Genomic DNA, 17,138 nt, shown 5'->3' on the forward strand with positions numbered 1-17,138 from the left:
GGCTGGGAGTAGGAGGGGCAGGCGGGGCGGCATCACCCACAGCCGGGGAAAGAGGGCAGTGAGGAGGTGGCACCGGGCAGGCAGCGGGTAGCACGGGGCAGGCGAGGTGACACGGGGGCTGGGGCAGGGTGCAGGCAGGGGGTGGCCCCGGGCAGGTAGGGACTCCCCCTCTGGGGCGGAGCGTCGCGCCTTCGGGCGCGCTCGGCCATTTTCGAGAGCGCTCGGCAACCTCCGCCAACGCTCGGGCCGCTCCGCCGCGGGGCGGGGCCTGCGCCGCGGGGCCGGTCCCGGCAGGAGGGGCCCGCGACCGGCCCGTGGCGGCTCCGTTCGGCCATGGCGTCCCCGTCGCGGCGGCTGCAGACGAAGCCGGTGATCACCTGCCTCAAGAGCGTCCTGCTCACCTACACCTTCGTCTTCTGGGTGAGCGCCGTGCCGCGGCACCCCCGCCCCTGCCCCAGCCCCACGACATGTCCCGGGGACGGTGCTCTGTCGCGATAGTCGCGAGTCACGGACGCTTTCCCCTCTCCCCAGGTGTCGGGTATCGTGCTGCTGGCCGTGGGCGTCTGGGGCAGGGTGAGCCTGGCCGTCTACTTCTCCCTGCTGGACGAGAAGGCCACCAACGTCCCCTTCGTCCTGGTGGGCGCCGGCACTGTTGTTGTTCTCCTGGGCACCTTTGGCTGCTTCGCCACCTGCCGTGGCAGCACCTGGATGCTCAAGCTGGTGGGTGACCCCGGATGGGGTGGCACGGGGTCCCATCCCAGCCTGTCCTGACCCATCCCAGCCTGTCCTGACCCATTCCAGCCTGTCAACATCCCAACCCCATCCCATCCTCATCCTATCCCAACCACATCCCATCCTACCCTGCCCTATCCCAGCTGCCCTGTCCCATCCCACCCTCTCTGCCCACAGTACGCCATGCTCCTGTCCCTCATCTTCCTCATCGTCCTGGTGGCTGCCGTCGTGGGGTTCGTCTTCAGGCACGAGGTGAGTCTGGGTGGCTGCTGCTCTCTCCTGATGCTGCAGAGCAAGTTTTGAGCTGGTTTCAAACCAAGCTTAGACTCAGATGCTGCTGGAAGGACAGAGGTGCTTCTGGGAGCAGTGCTTAGTTTAGCTAAAATGGGGGTTAAAACAGCCCAAAGAGCAGCTTGGTCCCCATAAGGACCCCTAATATCCCTTTAAGGACAAGGCTGCCTGGCACAGTGTGCTGCCCCTCTGCCAGGACAGGTGAAGTAGCCCTGGACTTTAATTTCTGGCTTTGGTCTATCTTCTGCAATAATTCCTGTAATTAAAGCTCCTCTGAGGGTTCCCTGAGCAGCCTGCTTTGGGGGGAGTTGGCACTGTGTAGATCTTTGTTATTACATGCAGCATCCCTGCCACAGCACATCCCAGCCTGCCCTTTGATGCAGTGCTTAATTGCCCGGGTGGCTGGGGCAATGTCTGCTGGTCACAGCTGGAGTCATTCCTGCCATCGCTGAGAGGTGACTAACGTGGGGCTGTGGGTCCCCAAGGGGACCAGGAGGGAACAGCGTGGCTGCAGATCTCTCTCTCTTGGCAGATTAAGACAAATTTTGAGAGTAACCTCAACCTGGCCTTGAGGGACTACAACGTGACCGCAGATCGGCACAGCGAGGCTGTTGACACCATCCAGAGAACTGTGAGTGTCCAGCTGGTGTCCAGCTGGTGGGGGGGAGTCTGCTGCCTCGTCCTGGGGTATCCCCTGAGACCCCCTGTGGTGTTGGCATCCCTGTTGCGATGCTGAGGGTCCTTTTGCACCTTTGGGGAGAAGATGTTGGGTGAGATGGGGGACAGTTCCTGGAGACATAAGTGCAGGGGATCTGTGGAAGTGGTGGTAGGACTGGGGTATCAGTACCATGGCTTGACCATGCTCACCAGACGTGCTTCCCCTTCCAGCTGCACTGCTGTGGGGTGCAGAACTACTCGGACTGGGAGAGGACTGAGTACTTCACCCAGAGGGGCATTCCCCAGAGCTGCTGCAAAAGCCAGGATGACTGCTCGGAGGAAGATCTGAAAGACCCGAACAAAGCCAAGCTGAAAGTGTTTGTAGATGTAAGTTAAACTCAGAAGAAAAACCCTGCCAGTCCTGGAGATGGGGAGGGCAGAACTGTGCAGGTGGAAAAGGGCTTTCCTTTCCCTGGGAGGGCTGAAAAGGAGAACTGTTCTCAGTGCAGATGCCCTGCGGCCCGGGGACTGCCCTGGGATGGACGTAAGGGAAAAGAATGGAGGAGTCTGCTCATGTCTGAGGTCCCCCCACTCCTTCCTTCAAGGTCAAGGACTAGCCAGACCCAAGTGTTTGTGCCCAAGTCTGTGTGTTTAGGAAACAGGTGAATAAGGAGGCAATTTCCTGGTAAAGGTAGTTTTGTCAGTGCTGACGTCTCCCCACAGCCGTTCAAAGTCCTGACCTGGTGATGAGCTCAAAGTCCTGACCTGGTGATGAGCGTGGGTGACCTCACCCAGGGCAATGCAAGGGACGTTCCTGTGATGAGTCACCTTGCCCAAGCCAAGGCTCTGGCTGGGAGCAGCCTGAGGGCAGCATTCCCCTCAACAACACGGCTGGGCTGGGAGCTGGTCAGCACAGCACTGATAGGGAAATGGCTTTGCCGAGGTCAGGGGGGGCAAAAAGCACCAGACCCACGTGTGCCCCCTTTCCCTCCTCTGCAGGGTTGTTTCTTCCTGGTAACATCAACGATGGAGTCAAAAATGAGTGTGGTGGCTGGAATCTCCTTTGGCATTGCCTGCTTCCAGGTAACTCTCCCTTGCTGGCTGGCACAGGAGGAGTGCTGAGCAAAGCTGGCATGGCTCTGGCGGTGTTTAACTTCCGCGCAATGTCTGGTGTGTGTGTACAAAAGACCTGACCTGTTTCAGCCAGAGAGGAGCGTCTATTTTGCAGATTCCCCTTGGGTTTAGTCTCCCCGCTGTGCAGTCTCCAGTGTCTTAAACTTAGGGCTGAAGCACCAGGTCTGTTTCTGTGAGTGCAGGTTATTTGAGAAGAGCTCCTGTCTGAAACAACTGACTTTAAGAAAACCCAAGCAGAGCCTGTGCTGTGCCAGATGAACTCCCTGTTTTTGCTGCTGGCAGGGATCAAATTGCGCCCTTCCTTTTCCTATGCACTGACCTTCCTCTTTATCAGGGAGGCATTTTGGCATCACTTCTGTGTGGCTGGGTCACTGTGAGCACCCTGCCATTGCTCCCTCTCCCTCCTGCTCCCCCACCTCTCCTTTGCTTTATCCTGTAGGACGCTTCCTGCCGGAGCCACGTGCTTGCCGGCCCCTGCTCCTGCGGGCTTTATCCCGGCAGGAAGCGAGAGGCCCCTGCCCCAGCTCCACCACTCTGGGCACTGGGCACGGTGACGCCACGGTGTGGCTTCCTGAGGTGCTGAGGGTTTTCCAACGTTGACTTTGGAGGGACCAGAATTCCCCCTCCCCTTGGCCCAGCACGTGGAGGAGGCTGTGGCGCGAGCTGCGAGGTGGAACCTCACCAAGCACTTCTCCCCTAATGAGCATGTTGCCATGTGTTTCCCGTAGCGGATGCACTGAACTGGAGGAGAGGCAGGAGCCAACAGCCCCTGGCTGCAGCTTGTGCTACCAAGTGCTCACTTGCAGCCAGGAGAGCCTGAGAGCCAGTGTGGGCCCAGCTGCTCACTGCTCTGTCCTCTTCTGCCGGGCTGTGGGGTCACCGAGATGTGACCGACACACAAATGGTGAGCTGCACGCTCCCAGCCACAAAATAATCTTGGCTGATGCCAGGCTTGGGAATTGTAACTGGTTCCTGGCTTTTATCACCCTTTCAGCAGGCCTGGCTGTGTTGTGCGGCCGGCGGGGACCCATCATGCAAATGTGTCTGACTTTGCTGATCTAGGTCAGGCTCCAGCAGGATCTGGCCTGAAATGTCTGCGCGGGCTGGGAGGCCATGTTGTGATAACAGTGGCGTGTCCTTCAGACGCTGATGCAAAACCAACAACCTTGCTTCCCTGCTGTCCTTGCGACGGGGAGGGGTGGCTGCTGGTCTCTGGTGGCTGGGTAATTGGCTGTGACGCTCCTGATACCTGTGTAATCTCCAAAAATGCCATAAAACAGTAAGTGCTTCATGAAGCAAGATGTAACGGGATGGGATGTGGAGCATCTCTTGTGAGGAGCTTGTTTGGCTGATGCCTGCCAGGATCCTCCACTTCAGCCTCTCCCAGTTACTCAGAAGCAGGGTGCAGCAGCCCGTGTTGTGGTTTGTAAATTCCACTGTTCATCTTGAGATTTTATAAAACTGATGCTCTGGAGCAATTTGTCAGGCTTTACCTCTAGAGTACCACATCCTGGTTTTGGCTACCTCTGATGTGTGGGGTTTTTCTCCTCTTTTTCAGCTGATTGGCATCGTTCTTGCCTGCTGCCTCTCCCAGTACATCACAAACAATCAGTATGAGATGGTGTAGCTGTCCCCAGCACGCTGTGGCCAGGTATGTCTGTCCAGGTATGTCTGTAAGCTTGGTGGTTCACCTCTGCATCCCTGGCTGCTGCCTGGTCACCCATGGGACCTTCAGCACCATGGCGGGTACCGCTTTTGGGGGCGTGTGGGGAGAGAGAGTACCTGCAACACAGTGCCTGCTGCATCATTTTATCTGTATATAAGTCCAGCCTTGTCTGTTAACACCTTGTCTGTGTATCTCAGGGTGTGCTCTCCGTGGCCAAGGAGGATGCCACCACCTCCAGTTTTCCCCTGGATGCCGCTTCAGGAAATCTTGCTTTGAACTGACTGATCTTCTTCTCAAACTAGCTCATAGAAATGAGTGCAGCAGCTGTCCTGGTGCGCTCGGGGACTTGTCCTAACACTACTCTGCTGTGCCACCACGTGGGATGATTAGTGTAGCTGCAGTGGTTACAGCCAGCACGGCTCCTCCAGGCGCTGCAGCCCCTGGCTCTTTCCTCGGCGGCGGCCCCGGTGCTGTGCTGAAGCCGATGGTGCTGGTGGCCTCCTGGGACTTCCAGTGTTCATCTTTGGTGCCTCCCTCGGGAAAGCAATGCTCCTCCTCATCTCTGGCATCCCCTTGACATCCCATCGCTCCCTGGACATGGTTGCTCTTGAGATGGGGCTGTTGCCCTGTTAAAACACGGCCCTGCCAGCCTGAAGCCCTTGGCTCAGCAAGGTCTCGGCTTGTTGCCAAGCTCTCTCTCATCCCTGCCCTGGGTTTTATATACTTTTTAATAGTTGTACTTTTTAAAGTACAGGCTGTAGTGATTCTTTGTAAGCTGTAGCAAGGTTTGGTGATGTAGCTCCTGGTGCCTTTACCTTGGTAGGTGTCTTTGCACCGAGTCAGCTGTGACTTGATTGTCAGTATTATATGCTGCCTTAACTCATTCTGTGTATCAAGTAGAACTCTTTTGTCCTGAGACACAATAAATATTAAGATATTTTACTCTATGAAACCTCCTTAGCTTTTCTTTTCATCTCCTGGAAATTCCTTTGCTTGAATCCCTACAAAGAGCAGCAAACCCCTCGTGGGAAGTAGCCTGCTTGCCCCAGGGCAGCCGTAACCTCTGGACCATTGCAACCTGCATTTCTCTGATCCTCACTGGTGCACTTGTGCTTACAAATAACTTCTGTAATTGAATTTTCTTCATAACAGCAGTTGTGTAACAGTGCTGAAGCAGAAGGTCTGGAGCATCCCAGCCCAGGAGCCAGGTGGGTGAGTTCAGAAGGGTGCAAACATGTGCATCTGCTGATGACCAGCCCCTTGCTGGGAGCACAGGGCAGGGCAGTGCTGCTGGAGCTGCCTGCATCCCCAGCCTCTCCCTGGGGCCAGAAACGTGAATATAAGCTGTTGTGTTAGTTTGATACTGCTGGTCATCAGGCTGTTCCATCAGCAAGCCTTTGCTTTTCTGAGGGTGGCACTGCAGGGGCGTGGTGCAGCTCCCCTCCTGCCCAGCTTGGGGGATTTTTGGATCCCAAGCCCTGAACTCAAAATGGCTGTGGCTTGGAGCAGCCAGCTGGCTGCCAGGGCTGCCTCACCTGCTGCTGGGGAGGGGACAGGTGTAAAAGGAGGTTAAGTTGTGGGTAGGAGCAGTGTCCCTTTCTCAGCCCTCCAGCAAATGCTGCTTTTGTGCCAGGTGAGCTGCCCCAGCCAAACCCCCTGTGGTGTGGCAAAGGACCGGGTGTGGAGCAGCCTGGCTGCTGATGGAAGAAGCCAGCACCCAAGATCCTTACTTTGCGTTTAATGTGGGTGAGTAGATGAGGCTGTTGTCAGTGCCTGGCTGGCCAAAAGCCTGCTGGGTTGGGGTGGCGTGGCAGAGTGCGTCAGAGCATGGAAACTGGGGTGGAGAGATGGCTGACAGCAGTTAATGGATGGATGGAAACAGGGCAGGAACACGTGAGAGGCAGGGCCAGGTTTGGATAAAGCCATCCCTATCAGAAAGCCTGTGCAGGGGGAGGTGACCCTGCACTGGTGCTGTTTTGGCTGGCCCCCCGGCTGGGCCGGGCAAGGGGCTGACACTGTCTCCACAGGCAGCTTCCCCCCTGGGGTGGATGGCAGAGGGGATGCCAGGCAAGCTGGGATGGTGCCAGCTGAGGGTGGCATGGGGAGCTCAGAGGTTTCTGAGCTGCTGCAGACAAATCAGCACTGCCTGTCTGTGCTGACCTAGGGAGCACAGAGGGCTGGTCCAGGCTGGTTGTCCCCACAGCCAGACGCTGTGGCCATCAGAGGGTGCAGATCTTGCCTAGTTAAATATTGCTTATGTAGACACTTTGCTTTCATTTGGAGACACCAGTGATGTCCCAGTGTTATGGGCATATTCTGGGTAGGCTAGGGACACTGCTGTCTGGGCAGTGATGTTGGATGTGCCTTGGTGACCCATCCAGTCCCACTGAGCTGGGACATGAGCACCACTGGCTGGCCCCAGGGCTCTGGTTTTCTGCAGCAGCTGTGGCTGGTTGGGTTTTCCATGTCCCCACTGTGTTCAGACATCCCCTCTCAGGGGGATGAATGTATTGGACTTGTCAGAAACTTCTGGTGTCCCCAGGGTTGGTTAGTGTCCCTTGGGGTGCTATGTGGTGAGCTCTGCTGCACCACACTCCCAGTGTTTTCACCATGGATGAAGGAAACAGCCATTAAAACATGCTCATGTCCCCGTGGGAGCCACAGGGATGCAGGGAGGGCCTGGCAGCCCTCAGGACACCATGGCTGGCAACTGACACAGTTGCAGTGAATAGAGCCTGACCCCAGCTCTCTCCTCTGTATGTATGGCTGGGCAGGCTCATCTGTTCAGGTGCTTCCTGAAAAGCCCTGGCTGTGGCAGCATGTGCTCCCTTGGTGACACTGAGGGGGGATTTGCTCAGTGATGTCTTTGGGATGTCAAACCTGCTTGGAGCAGCCAGCTCCCTGGGATGAAAGGTGGCACCTGGGGTCTGGCGTGAGCACCAAGGCCATGAGCAGAAGAAGGTGCCAGGGGGTGCCCCAGGGTTGTGGCAGTTGCCCCCAGCACTGCTGAAGGCAGTGTCCTGCTCAGGGTGGCTGCTCTGTCTAGGACTTGTTTTTCCCTCCCGCGACCCGGGGTTTGCCCATTTGTTGGTCACAGGTCTGGGGTCAGCTGGTGGCACTTGGGGTCTTCACACCCCTGCTCCTTCTGGCTCTGGCTTCCCAGTTCAGCAGGGACTGCCTGTGCCTGCTGCCTCCGCCTTGCCTGCAGGCTGCCACGCTGCACATCGCTCCCGAGGGAACCGGTGCCACCCCTGAGCTGTCATGAATAACTGCTGAGCACATCAGAGCACGCCGGAGCAGCGTGTTGGGACGTGCAGAACAGCTACCAGAGCCGTCAGGGAGCAAATTAGGGACCTCCACACGTCCGCAGCCAGGCGAGCGCCGGCAGTCCCGGTACCTGAGTTATGGATGCTCCTGACGAGGCAGCTGAGCAATTAGATCCCTTCTCAGACCCATTAAGCATCACAGCCTGAGAGTAAACGACTTTCCACTTTCTTTGCAATCGCTCATACAAGACGTTTATTGTTTGCCTCTTAACTGCTCAGCGTGGTGACAATGCACTCAAGCACGGTCCCCCCGGCCCCGCGGGGGCAGCGCAGGATGCCGGGGCAGGAGGGTGCTGCTCTGGGGGGCTTGCACGCTCACTGGCCATCGAGCAGGTAGCCACCTGCCTCTCGGCTACGTCGGGACGCATCCAGATGGGTGGCGACACAGCAGGAGGGTGCAGGACAGCACACGAGGGCCAGGTGCTGCCTGGTAGGTGCTACACCCTGCCCAGCATCCGTGCGATCCACCAGTTGCAGGGCATGATGATCCGGCAGATGACCCTCCCGCCCTGGTAGCAGTAGGGGTAGGGGTAGTAGCCCAGGAGGGGCTCGCAGACCCGTCGGCAGTAGCGGTTGGCGCGGCGGCACTGGGCGCAGCAGTAGCCTCGCTCGTCCCACAGGGGGTGGAACTCCAGCCCGTTCTCCGACTGTCAGGAAAAGCCAGGGTCGGCACAGTGAGGGGGATGTGTGGCCGGGGCACCTCGGGACCACGGGCTGAACACCCCAGGAACATGACCAGGGCACCCCAGGAACATGGCCAGAGGACTCTAGAAGCATGCACAGGGAGGGCAGCCTGAGGACCTTAGGAAAATGGCCAGGGCACCCCAGGAGCACAGCCGGGATGCCTCAGAGGCATGGACAGGACATCCTCAGGTAAGCACCCAGGAACATGACAGAGCACCCTAGGAACATGGTCAAGACACCCCAGGAGCATGGACAGGGTACTCCAAAAGCATGGTTAGGACAATCTAGGAGCACAGCCAGGACACCCTGGGACTTTGGCCAGGACACCCCAGGAGCACAGCCAGGACACCCTGGAACCGTGGCTGGGGCACCCAGGGGTGTGATTCCCTGCACTCACGTAGTCATTGACGGGCAGATCCTCCTCAGTGAGCTGCCGTGCCCGGCGCTTGGGCCCCAGCTGCACATCCTTCTCCACCTTGTGTTCACTCCCTCCACCCAGCCAGCTCTGGTTGTCCATAAGCAGCTCAGGGTCTTCTTCTTCTGCCCCTTCAAGGTCGGCCAGCTCAGGAGCTACAGGAAGAGCACAAATGGTGCTGTCAACAACCAGGGAGCAGGGGGAGAAATGCAGCAGCAGCCATTAATGCCTCTACCAAAATTTGATGCTATGGTATAAGACAAGAAAAAGCTCAGACCTGAGCAGCCCCACAAGCAAACCAGCTCTATTCCGTTGCCTCCTGCTCTTACCAAAGAAGGACTATAGGAGATAGAATGGCAGGAGGACATCTAGAGAAGAGATGGCCTGTCCCTTCCCTATGCTCACAGGTGGCGGTTGCCCATGGGTGGTGTTTGCATCTCCTGCACAGGATTGGGGGTGCAGGGAAGCATGTCTTCATGGTGGGCTCTGCTGCTGTGGAGGGGATTTATAGAGCCCCAGCAAAGCAACACAATTTGGGGCAGATTATACTAGGCTACAGCACCTGTTGGTGGCTTAGGTAAGACCCACAGTGCCATTAACTTTCTTTGCAGCAGGAGTTAATAGCAGGGACTGGGGGAACAGAAAGGGGAGAGTGGCCGAGGACAGCAGCCTCCCTCCACATCAGGGATCCCTGGTGCCCACTTGCTCCCAGAACCTTCGATGGCCCTGATTTCACTGGTACCCTTGGCAGGTGAGATGTGCCTCTGCACCTCTGCAGCTGCAGAGCAGAGAGAGTTTTCTCGGTAGGAGTTTTTAAACTGGCTCAATCGGGTATAAGTGGGTTAGAGCAAGTGGGTAATTACACTGGTGGATCTCAGAGGCTGCAGCCTCTGTGAGGGCTGTGTAGTGAGCAGCTGGAGGTGGTAACCCCGTTGTGTGAGTTAGATGCAGATGTCTGCTCATGCTCTGATGTTCATGTGGTGATGAGAATTTAGTCGTCCCAGTTTCCAGCAGCACTGGCTTCTCCACAGGTATAAAGGGTTTGGGTTTTTTGCCTTGTTATGAGGAGGGTGGCTGCTCTGCAAGGGGCAGGGCAGCAGGGAGCTGGCAGAGACAAGAGCTTTGCAGAGAGAAACTTCATCCGCTGCTGTTACATTGGCCACACTCTCTTGTCTCCGTGGCCAACATTGTGTTCCTGTCTGCGATGTACAATGAGGCTGTGGAAATGGGTTCCCACCTCATCACAGTGGGTGACATGGCAGGGGGGACACGAGTGGGTGTCTGCTCCTGGTGAAGGGCCTCATGAACACTTTGGCGAGGAGATGGCTTCTTGTACCTGCTATGGGCGTGGGGTAGATCCAGTAGATGGTCATGTTTCTACAGATGTCAAAAATTTTGGAGTCCTTCAGGAACTCCTTGTTCTGAATGGGCTTTTCCCCAGGCACCCAGACCACGGACTGCTCAAAGTAGGTGGTTGTGATTTCTTCTCCCTGGAAGAAGAGCAAGATTTCACTCTGTTGTGGTGAGACACCACTGGCTGCTTCTCCTCCCCTTGGCCTACCCAGAGGCACCTCTCCCCTCCCAGAGGGCAGCCGAACTTGGCTTGTGGTTCTCACCAGATGCAAGACCCCACTGGCCTTCACAGATCAAGACCCATCATGAGCCTTGTCTTCCCTGTCCACTTTCAGATGCTACCACCCCACTCTCTCCTTCCTCCGTTCATCATGCTTCAAGAGCCTTCTCCTGTGCAGTCCCCACCATCTGTAAGAGCCTTCTGGAGCACCCTAGCTCATTTAGAACCCAAGATTAAAACATCACTGCTCTGCTTTGCTCTTCTTACTACTTAATTTCTCTCTCCGTCTGCTACTGATTTTGTGATCGAACGCTTTAATTTATTCCTCTCAGAAATTCTTTGCACGGCCGTATTCTGTAATTTATACCACATGTCTCTGCCATTGCATTAGTCCATGGTGTGTTTTGGCAGGCGCTCAGGGAGGAAGATACATAGAGATTATTGGATGGGTCTGTGCTGAGCTCTCTGCCAAGGCGACATTGTGCATGGTGGTGGTGGTAGCCCATAGACCAAGCTGGCAAATGGCATTTTTCACTCCAGAAGGTGTCTGGAGCTGCATTTCTCTTTTATAGAGTTTTTCCTTATGGCTTGGGGAAGTGTGAGGAGAATGCCAACACAACCTGGCCCAGTCTGAGTTGTTTTCAGGGTCTCTGGTGAAAGCCACTGGGTTGGAGAGGTGCTGCCTGGAGGACCTGGCAGAACAGCAGGCCCTGGGAAGAGATGACTGGAGCTTAAATCTACATTTATCTCCTTGGGTTTTACATTTCAGCTCTCTACCCGAGGCAATGTTCTGCTAAAGCCTGGGAAGTCATATCCCTTTTACGACAGCAGCTGAAAAGATCTATTAGCTTCTTACAGCATAATCAAAGAATCGGTGTCTGGGAATTTGGGTCATGATTCAGGGAAATGTTTCTGCCCACGCTTCGTTTCAAACATGTGTCCTGCTGGTGTTTTATCTGCAATGGCCTCCTTGGGGTGGGATTAAATCTGCTAACACCCTTCGACTTGCAAACAGGGAGCAGGAGGGCTGTGGCACTGCCTGGAGCTTGGAGATGGGGCCAAGGACACGGGACAACTGGTTCCAAGGGACTGAGCCATCACCCCAGGTTGCACTGTCTGAGGGGGGTTAAAATATGGAGTTCAAGAATATTTCCATGCAGCATGGAAAGCGTGTGGCTCCTTGCAGCAGGATGTGGTGGGCAAACGTTAAATGGGTGTAAGAAGCAGCTGGGCATATGGATGGGAGCAAGGTCCACCAGGACAGGGAGGTGACCCCAGCCCCACACTTCCCACCTCCCAGGGCTGTATGCCAAGTGCTTTCTCAAATCACATTTCTTAAACGTGGCTGTTCTTTGATATTCATTACTTCTGCTTCGTTCTGCTTGAGAACATGAGGCTCAATTCCTGGAGAAAACAATTTGATTGACTTTTTGGTGCCTGCTAATCCTGAGCTGCCTCACGACCTTTTGGCTACAACAGGATTATTGTTCCTGATCTCCAGTATTGTGCCGAGAGGTTTTTGTGTGTTGGCTGTCTAATCCCATCTCTTTCCACTTGTTGTTTTTAGAAGCAATCCTCTGAAATAAGATCATTTTATGAAGTGATCAGAACTCATTATTTCTCTATTGTGGAGTCTCCTGGAAGGCTGGAGCCAACAGGAGGGTGATGGGAACTGGAGCTGCACTCCCAACACCAGCGAGAGGAGAGAGTTTCCCCAGGGGTGCAGGGGTGTCCCGTTTTAGTCACCTACCTCAAGCTCAGGGATCTTGGCCTCTGTTGTTTCAGGTAGGACTCTAGTCTGAGTTTTGATGAAACATTTTTGAAGTCCCACAAAGAAGATGCCAGTTATCCCCTGCAGCATCAAAATGAACAGCAAAAGGAGCAGTCAGGGCAAGGCTGGAGGGTGAATAACCCCATCACACGGAGGGTGCAACTGGGTGAGCAGTTTGCTGTATTTTTCCTGTGGATGTTTTTGTGCCAAGCCTGCTCAACAGCAGTGCTAAGATGTACTAACAGGTTCTCCTAAAGGACATTGCATTTTATGGTTTGGGAGAACTGGGCTTTTTAAAAATATTTTGAGGCAGATAGTAATAAAATTTTTACTTTGTTCCCCTTCTCCTTATAACTATCATGAGCTCTAGTTATCATATAAATAAAAATATGCAGAATAGCATCTGACCGTTATGGTTACATGAACATTCAGCCCCTGGTTCCTGCTAGGCTATTAGCTGAAAATTTTGCCATATGTCACTGCACAGGGTATTTCCCTACAAATTTTAATTAGGTTTCAGCAAGAGCCTGCAACGTTGTCAGGAGGTTTTAATGCTCTCCAGACAGACAAATGTACTGAGCTCAGATAGATTTATGATGATTGCATTCCTTTGCAAGGGTAAATCCAATAACTAGGTCTTGCTTTTAAGATGTATTTTGTTGGAACTGAACCATGCCACTATTAAATACTGGTGGAAACTTATGTAGATGCACACCTCCTTTCCTTTGAGAGCATCCCTAGGGAGTCTGCATATAGGCATTGCTCTCCCTGATCACCCAGGCTTTGCTCCAGTGACCCTGTGGTGTCCTAAGGGCTCCCGTGGGTCCTGCTGCAAGATAGCAGGGAGGATAGCAGGGACAAACCCTGCCACACTCACATTTTTGAAGTCATGGATCTCCAGGATTTCCTCACTGCCATTCCCACTCCTGAAGGTCTCTGTCCTGGCCAGCGGGTCAATTTCCATCACAATCTTCTTCTTCTCACCGTGGCTGAAGAACGTGTGCTCCATGTCATAAACCTGTGAGGGCCAAAACAGCACAGGGATGGGCTCAGCCCCCACCCCATTTCACATGCTGGCTGGTGGGCAAGTGGGCTGGTGCTAGGTGACCAGTGATGCTGGGTACCCTGCCATGGGGCCAGCTCTGAGCAGGACAATCATCTTGATAGTGCGAGGAGAGGCAGCTCCCAGGCACCAGGAGGAAGAACAGGATAGGGCCAGGCTGCAGAGGGAAATGTGTGTCAAGACTGGCAGAAGGTGCTCATCCCACACTTGCACCAGGAGCTTCACCACAGCTCAGCTTTGGCTGCTGCTTTCTGTGGCACGAATCTGAAGTCCTGAACCCAAGGGACCTCCCTTTGCCTTCTCCCTGGCTTGCTTGCTCCATCACTGTGTCCCTGTCTTTCTTCCTCCATCACTGCACCCCTGGCTCCCTTGCTCCATCACTGTCCCCCCAGCTTGTTAGCTCCATCCTGTCATCCCTGGATCATTTGCTCCATCTCAGTGCTTTCTCTTTTTCCTGGAACGGCAGAGGTAAAAGCCTCTCTCTCAGCCTGGAGGAGCTCAGGGATTGCCTGTGGATCAAAGACCTCCTCGAGGGTTGCTGAAGAGCTTCGGGGCGTAGCAGCCGGCTTCCTGCGGCATTCAGCGCCGCGGGGAGCCGGGCTGAGCAGCGCCGGGGGGAGCCGCCCTCATCCCTCTCCTCCTCGCAGATGCTGGCACACTTGGCTGGCCCGGCAGCCCTCCATCCCTGGGGATGCCTGACCCTTCAAGCATGAGCAGCAGCAGATGCTATTTGAAGCAGGAAAATGATTCTGCTGGCGTGGCGAGAGCCGGGGAGCCTTGGGGAGTCTCCTTCCCCGAATCAGACGGTGCCATGTGGAAGGGAAGGGCTTGTGCAAATCCTTTCAAGTCCACAGGGCAGGGGGCAACGATGGAGGCACGAGGATGGGAAAGCCCTGTGGATCCCTTGGCATGGCTGTGGAGCTGGGGAAGGAGCACCCTGGCCCTGCAGCAATGCCCAGGTGAGGGGCAGCAGCTCTGCCTGCAGTCCCCACCTAAACCCCTTTCACAGTCCCCTGGTTCTTGTGTGTCTCTCCCTGTCAGAGGGTTCAAAGCCTCTTAGCAACATTTTCAGCATCAGCATCACAGCATTTTGCAACTGATGGAGGAAGCCTGGGCACAGAACTGGCTGTGCAGGCAGTAACTGCTTGGTCCCTTTGCCCCTGCTTAAAAATCAGAAGAGCGATGAGTGCTTTGGCAGCCACAAGGATCTCTTGTTCATCAGCAGGAGGCTTTTGTAAAGATAGATGGCTCTCAATGGATTTTATGGTACAGCAAAAATAGTCTGAAGCCTAAAATGACTGGAAGGCCTCTGGTTTTGACTGACAAAATGTGCACAGTGCTGTAAATCCTTTCTAGGCGGGTAGGATCCCAGGTGGCACCTTACCTTGGAGTGCCTCTCCATTTATGAAGAACTACTTTTGCCAGCGCAGTGGCCAGCTAACCCATTTGGGCTTGGCCAGTTCCACGCTGCTTAGAGAGCTGTGAGATGTTTTATAGGGCTAAAAATTACGCTTGCTGGCAAATGGTTGACATATGTCTCCCTGGGAGGCTGGGCAAGCCCCCTGTAAGCTGACTCATCAGCTCGTCAGCAGCGCTGGCTGGCATGGATGGTGCCGTGCAGGGGGCAGTGCCATGTCCAAGGCCACCTCTCAGAGGAACAAGTCTGCTTTGAAGATTTTTTTTCCATTCTCCAGTTGCATGAGGGAAGCCTGAAGGGAGTTTTGCTCCTTAAAGAGCTCAGTTCCCCTTGGGTTATATTTTTCAGCATTAGGAACTTCCAGCCTTTCCTGTCCTGCTGTTTTTGGAGGACTCCCGGACCAGCTGAAGAAGCTGCTGCCCTGCAGCTGCAGAGGACACGGTGATGTCAGATACCAGGAGCATCAGCGTGCAACTCCATCACTGGAAAATCTGCTTTCCTGGCACCTCATGCTTCGCTCGCTACCCATCAGGTGCTGTGAAGGGCTTCTAGAAATACTGAGAAACTCCATCTTCCACCAGTGCCCACCGGTGAGGATGCTGAGGACCGGCACCCTGGATCTTGCTTCCAAGGATCCAAGGATGCTGAGGACCAGTGCCCTGAAAATGCTTCCAAGCCTGTGGCAATGGCTCTGGGGAAGGCTCAGAGAAAACCTTCCCTGCAGGGGTTAACAGCCTCTTCCCCCCGTGCTGGCACACACCCTGTTTTTCGAGAAACAGTAGAGACTTTATAACCATCTTGGCAGGAGCCTGGAGGCACATATGGCTTTTATTACCTTTTCTTTTATTTTTGGGGGTATTTATTTCTATTTGCTGATAAGAAGACAAAGTTTCCAGCAGGCAGGGTGCTTCCTCTGCTTGGTGGGAGGGGAGCCCTGTGGCAGCTCCGGTGTGGGGCAGGGAGCAGAGAGGAGATGTCACCGTGGGAAAGTGGGAAAGAGGCCACCTTGGCTGTGCACGGGAATTTTGGAGAGGTAAAACCTCCTGGTGCTGGGGTGCAAAGTGGGACCTCCTGGATGAGCATGGAAACTCGAAGGGGAGGAAGATGAGGAGCATCAGGCAGGTTGTTGGCTTCAAGGTTAAGCTGTTTGCTTAGGGTACAGGACAAAAAGGGGAGAGTTGGAAGAATTGCCAAGATCTTGACCGGAGTGGGCAGAGATGCTGCCCCCAGCATGCTCAGCACTTAGGGCAGCATCTGTCTGCGGAGCTGGGAATAAAGGAGCACAATCCAGTTAGCAGGAGCTCCTCCAAAAGCTAATACCTCTCACCGTCCCCTCGCGTTGCAGACACATTAAAGTAAGAAATATAATCCGTGACAATCAATCACCGCTGCGTCCTGGCTTTCTCTCCTCTTTATGCAGTGGCATAATGACTTTTCCACCAGTTTCTGGCAAGATAATTGAAATGAAATGGAAAATATTTTCTTACTTGTCATAAAATTTGCTGCCGGTGAAATAAGAGTAACTTTAACTCTTGGTGGCATAGCTCCCATCTCCTGTAATTGTCAGTCAGGGAAAGAATGTGGTGACAGAGGAAAAAAACCCAGCCTGTATAAAGTAAAAGCTAGTTATGAATAATACAGAGATTTTTAAAAGTCTCATGAATACCTGTGGTCTTAGAAAATGCATTTTGTGAAGTTGCCTGGGTTGTGGGGTGTAATTAAAATTCTCAGTGAGTCGGGGGGGGACAACTCTGGCTGGGGCAGCGGCACTTGGAAATGCTGGATCAGAGAGTTCGTACTTACTTTTCTGGGTGTTGGGTTCCAGACATATTTGACACCAAAAAATATCAGAATAAGAGAAATGAGCAGCACGCTGAAGAGCAGTCCACAGATCTGGTATCTGGTGCAGGTCTTCTTTCGGGTCTTGGATACTTCTGCCTAATTAATGACAAAACAGCCAGAGCCAGAGGTCTGCTGATGATTCAAAGAGCGACCGGTGCACCTGCGTGTCAGACATTGATCATGCTGACCAGCTGTGTGGGGGCAAAGCAAGCCATGAACTTACGTCCAGAAAGCAGCAGTCCTGCGGGCTCTCCAGAGCCGGCCCTCCCATGGTCTCCTCCGTGTGCGAGGACGCGATCCCGCTCCGAGGTGGAGTCACAGAGGCTCTGGGCTGCAGATGCAGCGGGGAGGGCTGGGTCACGGCCACCCCCACCACGGCAGCAGCCAGCTTTCCCCTCAGCCTGCTGGGCCCCAGGCCCTCCTGCAGCACTTGCTCTCTGCAGGGTGCAAGCAATTCCCACACTTTTGGAGACAAGCCCTCACAAAATTCCACTGCACCTTGTCCATTGGCTACGTCCAGGGACCCACTGGCTACATCCAGGGTCCCATCAGCCACAGCCAGGGTCT

The 17,138-nt window shown here is 54.6% G+C and overlaps 2 protein-coding genes across 3 annotated transcripts; one reads left to right on the plus strand and one right to left on the minus strand.

Annotated features, from left to right (window-relative positions):
- Positions 1 to 262: 262 nt before the first annotated feature.
- TSPAN6 (tetraspanin 6) lies at positions 263 to 5,432 on the plus strand. 2 transcript variants are annotated; one of them, XM_051630539.1, is made up of 8 exons: positions 263 to 420; positions 532 to 720; positions 910 to 984; positions 1,556 to 1,654; positions 1,912 to 2,067; positions 2,680 to 2,763; positions 4,373 to 4,479; positions 4,678 to 5,432. In XM_051630539.1, exons 1-7 carry the CDS (start codon positions 334 to 336, stop codon positions 4,439 to 4,441), a joined length of 759 nt encoding a protein of 252 aa, XP_051486499.1. In that variant the 5' UTR covers positions 263 to 333; the 3' UTR covers positions 4,442 to 4,479; positions 4,678 to 5,432. The 2 variants fall into 2 exon arrangements, with proteins under 2 accessions (XP_051486499.1, XP_051486498.1); XM_051630538.1 differs by having other exon boundaries at positions 4,373 to 4,465.
- A 2,811-nt stretch (positions 5,433 to 8,243) lies between these two features.
- On the minus strand, positions 8,244 to 16,855 carry TNMD (tenomodulin). The gene is made up of 7 exons (XM_051630268.1): positions 16,795 to 16,855; positions 16,533 to 16,667; positions 13,127 to 13,267; positions 12,229 to 12,330; positions 10,242 to 10,395; positions 8,888 to 9,060; positions 8,244 to 8,453 (listed from the first exon to the last, which is right to left on the minus strand). The coding sequence occupies exons 1-7, from the start codon at positions 16,840 to 16,842 to the stop codon at positions 8,244 to 8,246; spliced, it is 963 nt and encodes a 320-aa protein (XP_051486228.1). The 5' UTR covers positions 16,843 to 16,855.
- Positions 16,856 to 17,138: the final 283 nt, after the last annotated feature.

The sequence above is a fragment of the Apus apus genome, chromosome 12 (assembly GCF_020740795.1).
Source record: "Apus apus isolate bApuApu2 chromosome 12, bApuApu2.pri.cur, whole genome shotgun sequence".
Lineage (NCBI taxonomy): Eukaryota > Metazoa > Chordata > Aves > Apodiformes > Apodidae > Apus > Apus apus.